This window comes from Callospermophilus lateralis, chromosome 13 (assembly GCF_048772815.1).
Source record: "Callospermophilus lateralis isolate mCalLat2 chromosome 13, mCalLat2.hap1, whole genome shotgun sequence".
Lineage (NCBI taxonomy): Eukaryota > Metazoa > Chordata > Mammalia > Rodentia > Sciuridae > Callospermophilus > Callospermophilus lateralis.
This window is the reverse complement of record NC_135317.1, coordinates 12,030,391-12,042,752: the sequence shown is the minus strand read 5'-3', so window position 1 is coordinate 12,042,752 and position 12,362 is coordinate 12,030,391. Positions and strand designations below refer to the sequence as shown.

The window sequence follows — 12,362 nt, the reverse complement described above, 5'->3', positions numbered from 1 at the left end:
CTGGGGTAGACCCAGGTCTCAAGAGTGTTCTGAGAAGGCAGGATTTTTAGTTTGGTCTGGAATTTGAAGCTGTGAATTTAATTTTTTCCTCAGTTTCCCAAAGGACCAGCAAATTGGAGATATTTTCCTCTCTCCAGTCTGGATTCCAAGGATGCCCTTTATGTGCATAGCAGTATTTAATAAGCCTTATATCATATGTAGTTGAAAAAGAGATCTTACACTTGGGGACTGAAGCTGGATTTTTTCCCTTTTTTAGAAATTTGTTCTGCAATGTGGTTTATAACAATTCCTCATACTCTTTTACCTTGGGGGTACACACTGCAGCTCCTGTAAGACTGTATTTTAAGCCCATGTAGACCACCTGGGAGCCTGGCGTGGGGTTCCCGCACTGGCGGTGCTTTGTCAGCTTGTGAAAACCGACTTGCAGGCCATTTTATTCTTAAGACAGATGGCAGGTGGAAGGCAGCACCCCTGGTTCGTTTCTGGTAAGGTTTCCACTTGGTGCAAAACAAAGAACTGTATTCCACGAAATGCGAGCAGGGGTAATGCCAGTAGGCCCTGCAGCACCCGGCGCGCTTCCCGGAGTCCGCGCTTGAACTGGAGCGCCCGACGTGGTTACTGAAGCCGGCATAGTCACCTCATTTAACCTGCTGCCACCAAGCCTTCCTGGGGCTCTGACCCGCAGATTTCACAGGGTTTAGCGAAGGCAAGAAAAGAGCCACCGCGCCCCCATTGCCGTGCGGCCCCCGCGGCCCGGCCGCGCTCTTTGTTCCCGGCGCCCGGCAGCGCTGGGCGAGGCTGCGCGGGGTCCCGCGGGTGCAGGGGGCGGGCGGGCCCGGCTCCGGAGGCGGCGACCCGGCGAACGCCGCGCCGCCGCGGGCTTCCGCTTCCTCCCGGCCCCGCCCGGAGCGCGCCCCGCGGCCTCGCCAGCCGCGCGCTCGCCCGGCAGGTGTCGCCGCCCGCCCGCGCGCAGGCCCGGCGCGTCCGGGCGGGGCGGGGCGGGGGCGCGCGAGCCCGCCCGCCGAGCGCGCCGCGTGTGCGCCCGCCCCGCCCGCCGGGCCGCCGGCCGTGGTGTACGTGCAGCGCGCGCGGAGCGAGTGGCGCCGCGGCCCGCGCCCTGCCCGCCCGCTCCCCGCGGCCGCCCCCGAGGCCGCGCTCGCCGCCCCGGCCGCCATGCGGCGCTGAGGCCAGCTACGCGCGGCTCCGCGGCGGGCGGCGGTGCTCGGCGCCCTGACGGCCCCGCCGCCGCCCCGCGCCCGGCCCCGGGCCGGCCCCGCCGCCATGGCCAGTGACAGCGGCGGGCCCGGAGGGCCGAGCGCGAGCGAGCGAGACCGGCAGTACTGCGAGCTGTGCGGGAAGATGGAGAACCTGCTGCGCTGCGGCCGCTGCCGCAGCTCCTTCTACTGCTGCAAGGAGCACCAGCGCCAGGACTGGAAGAAGCACAAGCTCGTGTGCCAGGGCGGCGACCCCGCCGGCCCCGCCGCTGCCCCGCGCGCGCAGCCGGGCCCCGCGCCGCCCGCCGCCGCGCCTCCGACGCGGGCCGGGGCCGCCGCCGGGAACGCCGGGGCGCGGGCCGGGAAGGCGGCGGGGCAGCGGCGGGGCAGCGCCGAGGCCGCGCGCGCGCCGGCCCCCGGGGACGCGGCCCAGGCCCGGGGCCCCCGCGGCGCGGCCGAGCGCGGCCAGGAGGAACCGCCCGCGCGGCGGTCGCCGTGTCCAGAGCGGGCCAGCCTGTGCCCAGCGGGCAGCTCGCCCGGAGAGGCGCTGAGCCCCGGCGGCGGCCTGCGGCCCAACGGGCAGACCAAGCCGCTGCCCGCGCTGAAGCTGGCGCTGGAGTACATCGTGCCGTGCATGAACAAGCACGGCATCTGCGTGGTGGACGACTTCCTGGGCAGGGAGACTGGGCAGCAGATAGGCGACGAGGTGCGCGCACTGCACGACACCGGCAAGTTCACGGACGGGCAGCTGGTCAGCCAGAAGAGCGACTCGTCCAAGGACATCCGGGGTGACAAAATCACCTGGATCGAGGGCAAGGAGCCCGGCTGCGAGACCATCGGGCTGCTCATGAGCAGCATGGACGACCTGATCCGCCACTGCAACGGCAAGCTGGGCAACTACAAGATCAATGGCCGGACGAAAGTAAGTGGCTGGGCGGGAGCCGGGGAGGGGCGGCCTGTCCTGCCGGCTAGCGCCGTGGCGCGGGCGCAGGGCCTGGACCTGGGCTACGCAGGCCAAGAGGGCACGGTCCCCTGCCCCGCGGTGCGCAGTTGTCACTCCGTAGCCCTTCCCGCAGGCCCGGTCTTGCGCGGCTCACCACGCACCGCGTTAAGAGAGGCGGGCCGCGGACCTCAGAGAGGCAGGTCTCTGGTCGCGGGACTCTAGTGTGCAGGAAGAGCTGCGCCGCCGCCCTCCCCCTGCCGTCCGGCTCCGTCCCTGCTGTTTTCAAACCCACTGCAAGCGGGGAAAGAGGTATTTCCGTTTTCGGGTCGCTCAGTACAGGCAGGTTCCATCTTAGCTAGGTTTCCTCTGTGTGCTTTGTTGATATGATCCCTCTGTTGAAAAGGAGCAGCAGTTTTGTAGCTTCCTGGAACATCAACAGCGGCAGCACCGCGTTGGAGCAGGAGGCCCCTCTTAGCCGTCCGGTTCCGTTCCTGGGATCCTTTTGTTTGCTCTTGGCTATGCAGTGCTCCTCAGCAGGACCTTAGTCGGGCCTCTCCCCTCTCGAGGTCACAGCAGACCTGCCCCTCCCCTGCAGCTCCTTTCACTTTACTTCCACACTGAATCCTCTTTGTGCCCAGCTCTGCTGGGCCACCCTCCTCCCGAAGCGCTGTCAGTTGGTGTCTGATTTTGTTTCGGGACTGTGCTGGGAAATCAGCACAGGTGCGTTTGTACACACATGGCTCTTCTGTGTGTGTGTTACTGTCCCGTTTTGACATGTGTGACTCTCAGGCTGCCCAAAGGCTGGACACAGGCATCGGGAGGGTTCCAAACATGAGCTTTGTGGGGAATCCAGGTGTGATGCTCATTCACAACTGTGGATTCACGGTGGGGAAGGCATGTGTCCTCCTGTTACTAGACTCAGGAAAGAAGAGCAGTTGTTTAAAATGAAGCTGGTAGGGAAAGGGACCTGGGTGAATCTCAGCCTTGCTCTTTCACAAGACTTTCATTTATATTAACAAACATTGTTGGGTCAAATCTGAAGGTGGAGCAGGAGAGGTGCTATAGTGGGACAGGGCTGACCAAGGCCCGCCATGGGGCTGAGCTGACGTTCGAGTCAGAGGAAGGGGATGTCCTAAATCTTCCTTGATCTGCTTTCCAAGGTTATCTACTTTCCCAGCTAAGCTGAGACCTCTTCTCCCCTGTCCTTCTCAGGGAAGGGGCAGCAGACAGCCTGGCTTTAGAGCAGCTGCTTCTGTTGGGTACCTGTTAGGACATAGTTATCTCCTTCCCCAAGGGACCCAGGGGGCTGAGGGAAACTGATTTAAGTCTCTTGACTGAACCTGCAATGTTGCAGTGAGGGACCGGCTGGAGGAAGGGGGATTGTGCCGTCTCTGCATCTGATTTTATGCTTCCATTAGTTTCAGGATCTGTGAATGATCTTAGGAATTCCTTTCATTATACTTCCTGGCTGAAAGAGTTTGGGTAGTCATGTTTAAACATGTGATTTGAGTATTCCTAAAACAACAGCAGCAGCAACAAAACAAAAAACCCCACGAGGGTGCTTGCTTTGGGGGAGTGCGAAGGCAGTCAAAATAGCACCACCAGACCATGAGTGACCGCAGTGTGCTGGGCACCAGATTAGCTCCACACAGACAGCCACAGCAGTCTTAATCCTGCCAAGTGGGTGGCATTCCTGATTTACGTTTGAGGAAGTTTCAGCTCAGACGCAGCCAAGGTCTTGCACTTAGGAAAAGCTGGCTGGTGTTCAGCTCAGTTGAGTTGGACATCAAGACCCCGCTTTCCCTGCCCCTCTGGAGGCAGGTGGGACATGGGGGTGGTGTTGAAGGTGTCGATCTCTTGGCACCTCCCTGGAGGCAGAGTTTGATGAACATTTTAGCTGACAGTGGGCAGGCAGCACCGGCCTTGTGTGGATGATCGGATTCCATGGTTGGGCTCTGTAAACTCACACCAGGTGACAATGTTTCTTTGACGCAGTGGCTTAAAGCCAGCGTGTATTGACTGTCGGAGTGGTGCTTGTAAGCACCTCTCTCGAGTTGCCAGAACACCTCATGGTGGGTGGTTGAGGAGGGGTCTTCCATAAAGAATTTTATACCCTTCTCAAGTGTGTGGTCTCGGCAGGTCCTTCTCCCACTTCTGCTTTCTCCCTGCTCCAGGTGGGGAGGCTTTGAAACCTGCAGCAGTCCAGGTCCTGTGCTCAGGCCTCCCCGCTGAGCATCTTGGGTAGTTTTCCTTATACCATCTGTGCTCCGCGCTCATACCTGGGGCAGGGCCTGGTCATCAGGTGGCTTCCGGCCTCCCAAGTATTTATCTGGCCACTGTTTATTCAGCTACTCCAACCGAGGGACTGCAGGGAAGGATGAAGTAACACCGGGGAAAAGAGAAACCACTGGTGTCCCAGCACTTTGGCGTGGTCTGGTCTGGTCTTTGGCATTCCCCTCTTCCCCTTAAACCGCCCTTTGATCCTGTTCCCCTTCCGACATTCTTCCATCCACCAGGAAGGACCCTCAGCCTGCTGCGGGGTGTTACTCTCAGAAGTCACAGGGGCCTTGAGGGTAGAGGAAGAGGAATGAGGGCAGTGAGGCTGGAGGAGCCTCAGCCTTCCTGTGGTGTCCCTAAAGGAAAAGGCTTGCCCATGAAGATAAAATTACTAGATGGTATTCCTAACAATTGCAGTTTCATCCCAACCTTATATGTCCAGGGAAAGCATAAGTAAGAAGAGGGGGTAGTAAGGTCTGCTGATGGAAATACCAGGTTGGGTTACTAAGATTCTTTTGTTGGTATTGCAATTAATTGGTCAGTGCTGGCAGATTATGGCTTTCAGAGCAGAGAATAGGGTGAGGGAAGTCCTGTTGCTTTATTTCCTCTACAATAGAGATATGGTAACAATCCTCTCCTGTTAAAAAAACCTTACCTGTCCTGTGAGGACACAGGGAGGAGATGCCTGCAAGCTGAGGAGAAAGCCCTCCCCAGAATCCTGTGCTGCTGGCACCTAGGCTCAGGCCTGCATCCCACCTGCAGGACTGGGGGCATGACCTGATGATGCTCAGGCCTGAATGAATAGGTCAGTGTAAGGCTGGGCCCAACAGGACTCCCTTCTCTCTCTTCCTCTGCTCCCCTCTTTCCTCATGGAACCCTGGACCTACATATCAAAGCAACTTGTTGATGGTTACTAACTGCATCTGAATTCAGGATCAAAGTCAGTTCTACAGGGTACAGACAGGTGGGAAATCCTGCATGTGCAGTTTTTGTGCAGCTGCTGGGAAGGATGGACTCAGAGGCTTAGAGGCTTGCTAGGTGGAAAGGGAGCAGATTCATCTTGTAGGAAGCACTTGTCTAATGAGCTGGTTTATGTGTAAATGCGCACCTTTAATTCTAAAGTATTTTTTCCGACTCCAGTCTTTTAAGAGTTCCTGCTCTCCCTGTCTCTCCCCGTCTCATGAGCTGGAGGAAAAAAGGCTCAGAACCATTTTTGACCAGAACTGCTTCCTACACACACGCACACTTGTTTTTTAAAAAAGGAAATAGGTCCAGAGAGATTAGATGAGTTGTTCAAGGATGCGGAGCTGGTCAGGAACACCTGCAGGCCTTGGATCAGCTCCCTCTGCTGTCCCTCTGTGCCTCTGTGGAACCACGTGTTGCAGCCCAATGGGGCTGGCCTCTGTTCTTTGGGAGGAGCTGGATGCTGGGCTTCCTGCCTTCCCCTGGTTCACTCCGGAGCTCCTGCAGTTGGGCTTTTCTGTGCTCTAGGGTGACTCTCCCTCGTGGATGGTCCCTGCCTGGCTCCTGGAGGCTCTCCTGCAATGTCTTTGCTGTGCATTGTTTGAAGCTGTGCTCCCTGGTGCCGGCCTCCCCTTTCCATCCTTGGAGGAGCTGCTTCAAGCTATTTCTGATTGGCACGTCCACTCTCAGTGCCCGGCCCTGCCCCATCCCGTCAGCCTTGCCGTCTGTCTTGGTCCTTGGTGTTTCCTGGTGTCTCTGCTCTGCCTTTGGAGGATGTCAGCAGCTTGCTTGTCTTTATTTAGTTTCTGTGTAAGCGACTCCAGCTCTCTGTCCCCTTTTCGTTCTGACAAGTTCTGGGCAGTTCTCATAGAAGTTTTCTGCTGTGTCCTACCGTCCTTCCTAGGAGCATTGAGTCCACACTGGGAGCACATCTGGGCTGCACAGTGGCTTCCGTGTCTCACTGGGCCATTGTCACAGTTGCCTTTGACTCTAGTTCCAGCAAGAATGCTTCTGTTCTACAAAGCAGACCCCTGGTGGAGGCTCACCCAGCACTGCCTGTGGAGCTGATCCACAGCACTCAGCTCCTTGCTACCCTTGCTGCAGTGCCTCCTATGTCATGGTGACACTTTTCCATAACCAGCTTCCTGAAGGCTCGGACAGATCTGCTGCCTGCTCGCTGAAGTCACTGTGAACTTTTCCTGAGTTTGGAATTCTTTGTTCCGTATTCCATGTCTTAGATCCCCTTTCTTTCCTTTTTTTTTTGGTACTGAGGATTCAACCCAAGACTGCTTAACCACTGAGCCATATCCCTAGCCCTTTTTATTTTGAGACAGGGTCTCACTAAGTTGATTTTATAGCCTTGCTAACTTGCTAGGGCTGGCCTCAATCTCACAATCCTCCTGCCTCAGCCTCCCGAGTCACCAGGATCACAGGGGGCGTGTATCCCAGATCCCATGTCCTCACAGAATATGTGTGCTCTTGGCTCCTTGTTCTGTTCCCTGAGTCCTGTTTTGAAAGTCTTTTCATTCAACAAGTGTTAAGTGAGTTCTGCCCATGTACAGACAATGTCTGGGCAGCCAGGGGTGTCTGAAGAGCCTAAACAGTGCCTGTTCTCACAGAGCTGACCTTCCCTGGGGAGGGCAGAGTGGGCGTCAGTAGGCATAGGTGTGAGGAATGGGATGTGCTGGTGGGATGTGTTCAGAGATGAGCGAGGTGAGGACAGAGCTGGGGACAAGATCTAAGTACAGACTCAGTGAATCCAGGGGCTGATTCGTGGGTCCGGGGAAAACCATCGCGAGCAAGGCTACCACTAGCAATACAGGAGCCCTGGATGGACTGTGCCTGGCATGTCAGAAATGGCCAGGAAGCTGCAGTGGTTCCAGCTGGGGGAGGGACACAGTCAGTAGAGCCCTGTGATGGGAAGCACGGGCTGCTGTAGGGTTGGGACCCAGGTTTTATCATGGGTGACATGAGAGGCCGTGGGAGTCTGAGTGAGGCATGTGTCATGGGCCTGAAATCCCAACTACTTGGGGGGCTGAGGCTGGAGGATGGCTCGGGCCAGAGTTCAGGCCAGCCTGGGCAGCACAATAAGACCCGTCGTCTTAGAAAGAAAGGTCTCCGTGGTGCTTTGAGGGCAGCCGCAGGCAGGAGGAGCAGGGCAGGAGTTGGACGCTCCTGCTGTGGTCTGGGCCTGGGGTGAGGGGCTTTGAGCAGGCCTGTGGGTGGCCTGGATGCATTCTACATGGTGACCCAGGAGACCTGCAGGTGGATTAGAGGTGAGAGGGAAGGAACAGCCACGAGGCCCCGGAATTGACTTTGGTGCTGGAGAGAAGTAACTGCTTTTCTATCTCGCCCTAACTCTTCCGCCTGTCTTCTCTCGCCCCGTCTTTTCATTTTCCATTATGAGCTGCTTGCCAGCATCAGTTTCCAGCCAAAGCCACAGGAAGAAAGTTCTGTGCTCTCTGCTCACATTGCTTTGGGTGGCCGTGCTGGCTGCTGCTCTTGACCCCCTGGCCTGCCCTCTGCTCCCCGGGGCCACACGTGCCCTTGCCAGCTCCACCCTGGCTGTCTTCACATCTGTGCGCCCTTGTGAACAGCTGGCTCAAGATGGCTTGGAAATCCATGTAAGAAGAAATGCCCAGATTCTGAGATTTGTGGAAACCCTGGAGGAGATTGGTTCAGCATGAGGCCAGCATAGATTTAGATTCAGAGTCAAAATAAAGTCAGAAATAAAATATCTTCATTTAAATGTGCTGTTAAAAATCAAACCCCTACAGAAAATCCAGAAGGAGTAGAATGACCACAGAATATCAAGAACAGTCTCAGTGAATTCTAGCTACAAGTGACCGTGTGGTTGAAGTGGAGGGTCGCCTAGGGCCTGTACTGAGGACCCAGAAGACGGTGGTGGTGTGAGGGCATTGATCCCCTGGATGGATTCAGAGCCACAGAGCACCAGCTACATATGTGAGGAAGTGAGAATGCAGAATCCAGGGCTGTGAAGCCTGTGGGAGCTTGCTTTGACTCTGGGGGGGGGGGTGGCTGAGTCACAGAAGCACAGTGAGCATGAGGCTATTGTGTGTGAAATGCCCTTTAAAGATCAACACGTGGCAGGTCCGACAGAGCCAGGGACCCAGGACAGAGCCGGGGACCCAGAACCTGTCGTCCCACCTTAGTCCTAGCAGCTTCCGGTTCAGACTAGTTTTTGGATTATAAAACTTGAAGGGGAGGCGTAGCATCTAACCTGCATGTTGGAAGGCTGGCACCTTGGGCCCTTTCTTCCTTGAGGTCACCACCTCTCATCCCCAGGTACCCGGGGCCCTGACTCCCTGGTGTGTCTGAGCCTCCTCGTCCTCTAGCGTTTTCTCGCTTGCTCACGCTGCCTCCGGCTCTGTTGGCAGAACTCCTCTGTAGTAGGGGTCTGTGTTGCTTTTTACTTAGAACTTTCAGCAGCTGCCCCTCGGCCAGGTCTTGCTGCCCATGAGCCCGTTCACCCCTGCCCTGGTCGTGGCTCCTCTGCTGCCCTGGCTCCAACCTGTAGGTCCCCTCCCCTCCTGCAGCTTTCGGGTGTTGACTCTGCCCACAGTGTCTGACCGTGGCGTTCTCCTGAGGCTCGATTCTTGCTCTGCACGTAGCCAGAAGCCAGAGGAGGGAGAAGGCGAACCGCCTCTATTTGCAGACTTCTTGGTAGCTTGTATTAGCTACGATTGCCATGTGACGGATCACCCGAGATTTAGTGGCTTAGGACATCACCCACATCTTATGTCTCAGGTCCTGGGTGGCATCTGGGCACGGGTGCCTCTCTGCTCACAGCCCCTCAGCTGCAGGTGGGTCTTGGGCCTAGGGCTGAGGTCTCAGAAGGCAGGTGGGAGGAGCTGCTTCCTGGCCACCCAGGCCAGGGCCACTTGCAGGCTCCTTACAGTGTTCAGGTCCCTAGGCTTCCCTTTCTGGCCACGTGGCTGCTAAGGAGGCAGCTTCCTTCCACCAGTATGAAAAGGCTCAGTCAGTGGGGAGACTGAGGCTCTCGCCTCTTGTAGCCTCGGCGTGAAAGTGTCCATCACCTGTCCCTGGGCTTTTTGTTAGAAGCCAGGCTCCTCCTCATTCAGGCAGGGACTGGAGGGTCAGTGCGGTTCTCCCTGGTGTCTGTGCCCTTAGATGGCACTGTCCTTTGTGGCCAGGTCTGTCTCCTCCAGCCTACACTTTTTCTCCCAGGTGATCTCCTGCACAAGTTCCTGAGTCAGTTGCCTGTTTCAAGGCAAATTCTCCAGAAATAAAGCGGCAACTCCCCGTGGACGAGTTGCCCACAGTAAGGTCAGAGAGGCGCTGGGGCGGATCTGGGTACCTGGTCAGCACCCAGGCCATGACTGGGTTGACTGTCAGGGTTCCTCAGCGTCTTCTTGCTGTGTTTCTTACCCTGTGTGGGGTTGGGCAACATCCCCACATTCTTCTTGAAGTTTTGCAAACTCAGCATGATTAAGATGGTGGGCATCCCCTGTTGGGAGGGACAGGGAGGTGGATGAAACAGTTTTGAATCCATCTCATCTGAGGACACCATGTATTTATTCAGCAACTGTTCATGGAATGCTCAATGTGCTGGGCACTAAGATTGCGCCCCCAGGTCATGTGGTCCTCTGCCCTCTGGGGTCTCATGCCTAGGTTCAGACTAGTTTTTGGATTATAAAACTTGAAGGGGAGGCGTAGCATCTAACCTGCATGTTGGAAGGCTGGCACCTTGGGCCCTTTCTTCCTTGAGGTCACCCCCTCTCATCCCCAGGTACCCGGGGCCCTGACTCCCTGGTGTGTCTGAGCCTCCTCGTCCTCTAGCGTTTTCTCGCTTGCTCACGCTGCCTCCGGCTCTGTTGGCAGAACTCCTCTGTAGTAGGGGTCTGTGTTGCTTTTTACACAGCATCAATCTGATGGGCAGCAGTCTGGATGAGCCTAATGTACGCAGACCAGGAGAGCTCTCCTGGAGGAAGTGGTCATTCAGACCACACTGAATGGGGTGGGTCTGTGGCGTCTGGCAGAGTCAGCTGTTCTGGGGCACGCCTCACCCGTCAGTGGACAGCTTCACACGCCCTGTCTTCCCCTTGTTCCGGGTGGTCATCACACTTCCGACCGAGGCCGTCTTCTTCTCTGCCCTGGGTACTGCAGCCTCACCTCCCTTTGTCTCTTCCCTTTCCTGCACTGGTCCCCCGGCCGCCCTCGTGTCCTAGGAGCCTTCGCAGCCCTGTCCGTGTGGAAAGGGGGCAGGTTTTCTCGTCAGAACTGGGCACTACCCTGCTGTGGCTGCACCCTCAGCGTCACAAGGCTTGCTGCCCAGGAGTGGCCTACAGTGGTGCCTCCCTGGGGGAGGTTAGTCACTTTGTGTAGGTCTCATTGCCAGTGCCATTGTTCCCTTAATGGGTTCTCCTCTGAGTGCATCCTTTCCATGTCCAGCCTATGTGAGCTTCCGACACGGTACCCGTGTCACTGGGAACCTCAGGGTGTGTGGGACACATAGGGCCCTTCTGCGTCCTCTACTGGCCAGCTGCTCACGCCACATGTCCACCCCCACCTGGAAGTGCATTTGCTGTTCAGGGGAGGGTGCCACCTCCCTGCCCCCTCCCCGCACACCTGTGGCTCCTGCCCAGCTCCTCCCCTGCTGCCCACCCCAGGCTGCCTGCACCTCAGAACTCACACCTCTGGGTCTAGACTCAGCCCCTTCCTGAACATCTCCCCCACCTCCACCTGTCCCTTTCCTGCCCCTGAACCTTCTTGCCCCACAGGTTCAGGGGCAGGACCGTGGTGCCATGCTGCTCAGGCCAGCTTCCCAGGCATGCTTGCTGTGCCACATTACCTGTAGTGACCTGCCTCGGCTGTCCTCTGCCCCCATTCCCATCCAGTTCTAAATGTGCAGGAGCCATTCCTGAGGCTGAGGTTTTGTCCTATTGAGGGCAAGTCCTGTCTCTCTCACGTGCTGTTTCCAGCCCTAACTTTCCAGATAAAAATAGCCAGGGCAGCGAGGCCTTAAAACTATTCTTAACTCCACACACTGGGAGAAAGGCCTCTGAAGATGGGGGGAAGTTTTGTGCCAGTCCTCTGCCAGAACCAGGGTTGAGTTATGATAGCAAGGAGCGGTACAGCGTCCCTGTGCCCCCAGGGACAAGCCCTGTGGATCTTACTGCCTGGCCCAGTGCCTGAGAGTCCCCAGGAAACATATCACTGCAGCACGCAGCAGGGTGGATGTGAGGCTGAAGGTCCTGCCTGGCCACCCTCCTCTGTGACCCGGGGAGGACCTGTGCCTGGCATGCAGGCACAGATGGTACCTGCCCCACATGACATTGGGCAAGGTAGAATCTTCAAAAGCAGAACTTTAAACTTCTAAAATCATCCTGGTTTTGATTGGGCCTTAGAAGTGTCAAGAGTCAGAATTGCAGATACATTAGTGGAGGTTTGAGGATTGCATTTAACAAGAGGGCCTGGCTTATGCAAGATGAGAAATATTTCTTTCATAATCAGAAAACCTTCATGTGTTGATCACGTTCAACATCCAAGTCCGTCATCAGCCTGGGGAAAGCCGTGGCAGAGTGAGTGCAAGTGACAGGACCTGGCCCTACCAGGGGTAACAGGTATTGAACTCAGGGGTGCTTTCCTGCTAAGCCACATCCCAGCCCCCCACTTATTCCCCCCTCCAATTTATTTGGAAACAGTCTCACTGAATTGCTTAGGGCCTCACTAAGTTACTAAGGCTGGCTTTGAACTCGCCATCCTGCTGCCTCATCCTCTCTAGCTGCTGGGATTATAGGCTGCCCCACTGCGCCTGGCTTTCACCTGTTTTCATCCTTCGACAAGCTCTGCCTGCCAGTTCTACTTAGTGTCGACATTTAGAAATGTGTGTTCATGCTCCCAGTGTGGAGTTGTGAAGGCAGTACCTTAGATTCATCCTTAGCACGGATACTTGATGCATAAGGAATGGTTGTTCTGGGTGG

At 56.7% G+C, this 12,362-nt stretch overlaps 1 protein-coding gene across 1 annotated transcript in view; it reads left to right on the top strand.

The window, feature by feature from the left end:
- The first annotated feature begins 1,244 nt into the window (after positions 1 to 1,244).
- Positions 1,245 to 12,362, top strand: part of Egln1 (egl-9 family hypoxia inducible factor 1) — a 44,787-nt gene continuing 33,669 nt past the window's right edge. The window contains exon 1 of the mRNA XM_077105076.1: positions 1,245 to 2,136. Within this exon, the coding sequence (XP_076961191.1) occupies positions 1,282 to 2,136 (855 nt within the window). The 5' untranslated portion in view covers positions 1,245 to 1,281. The remainder of the gene's footprint in view (positions 2,137 to 12,362) is intronic.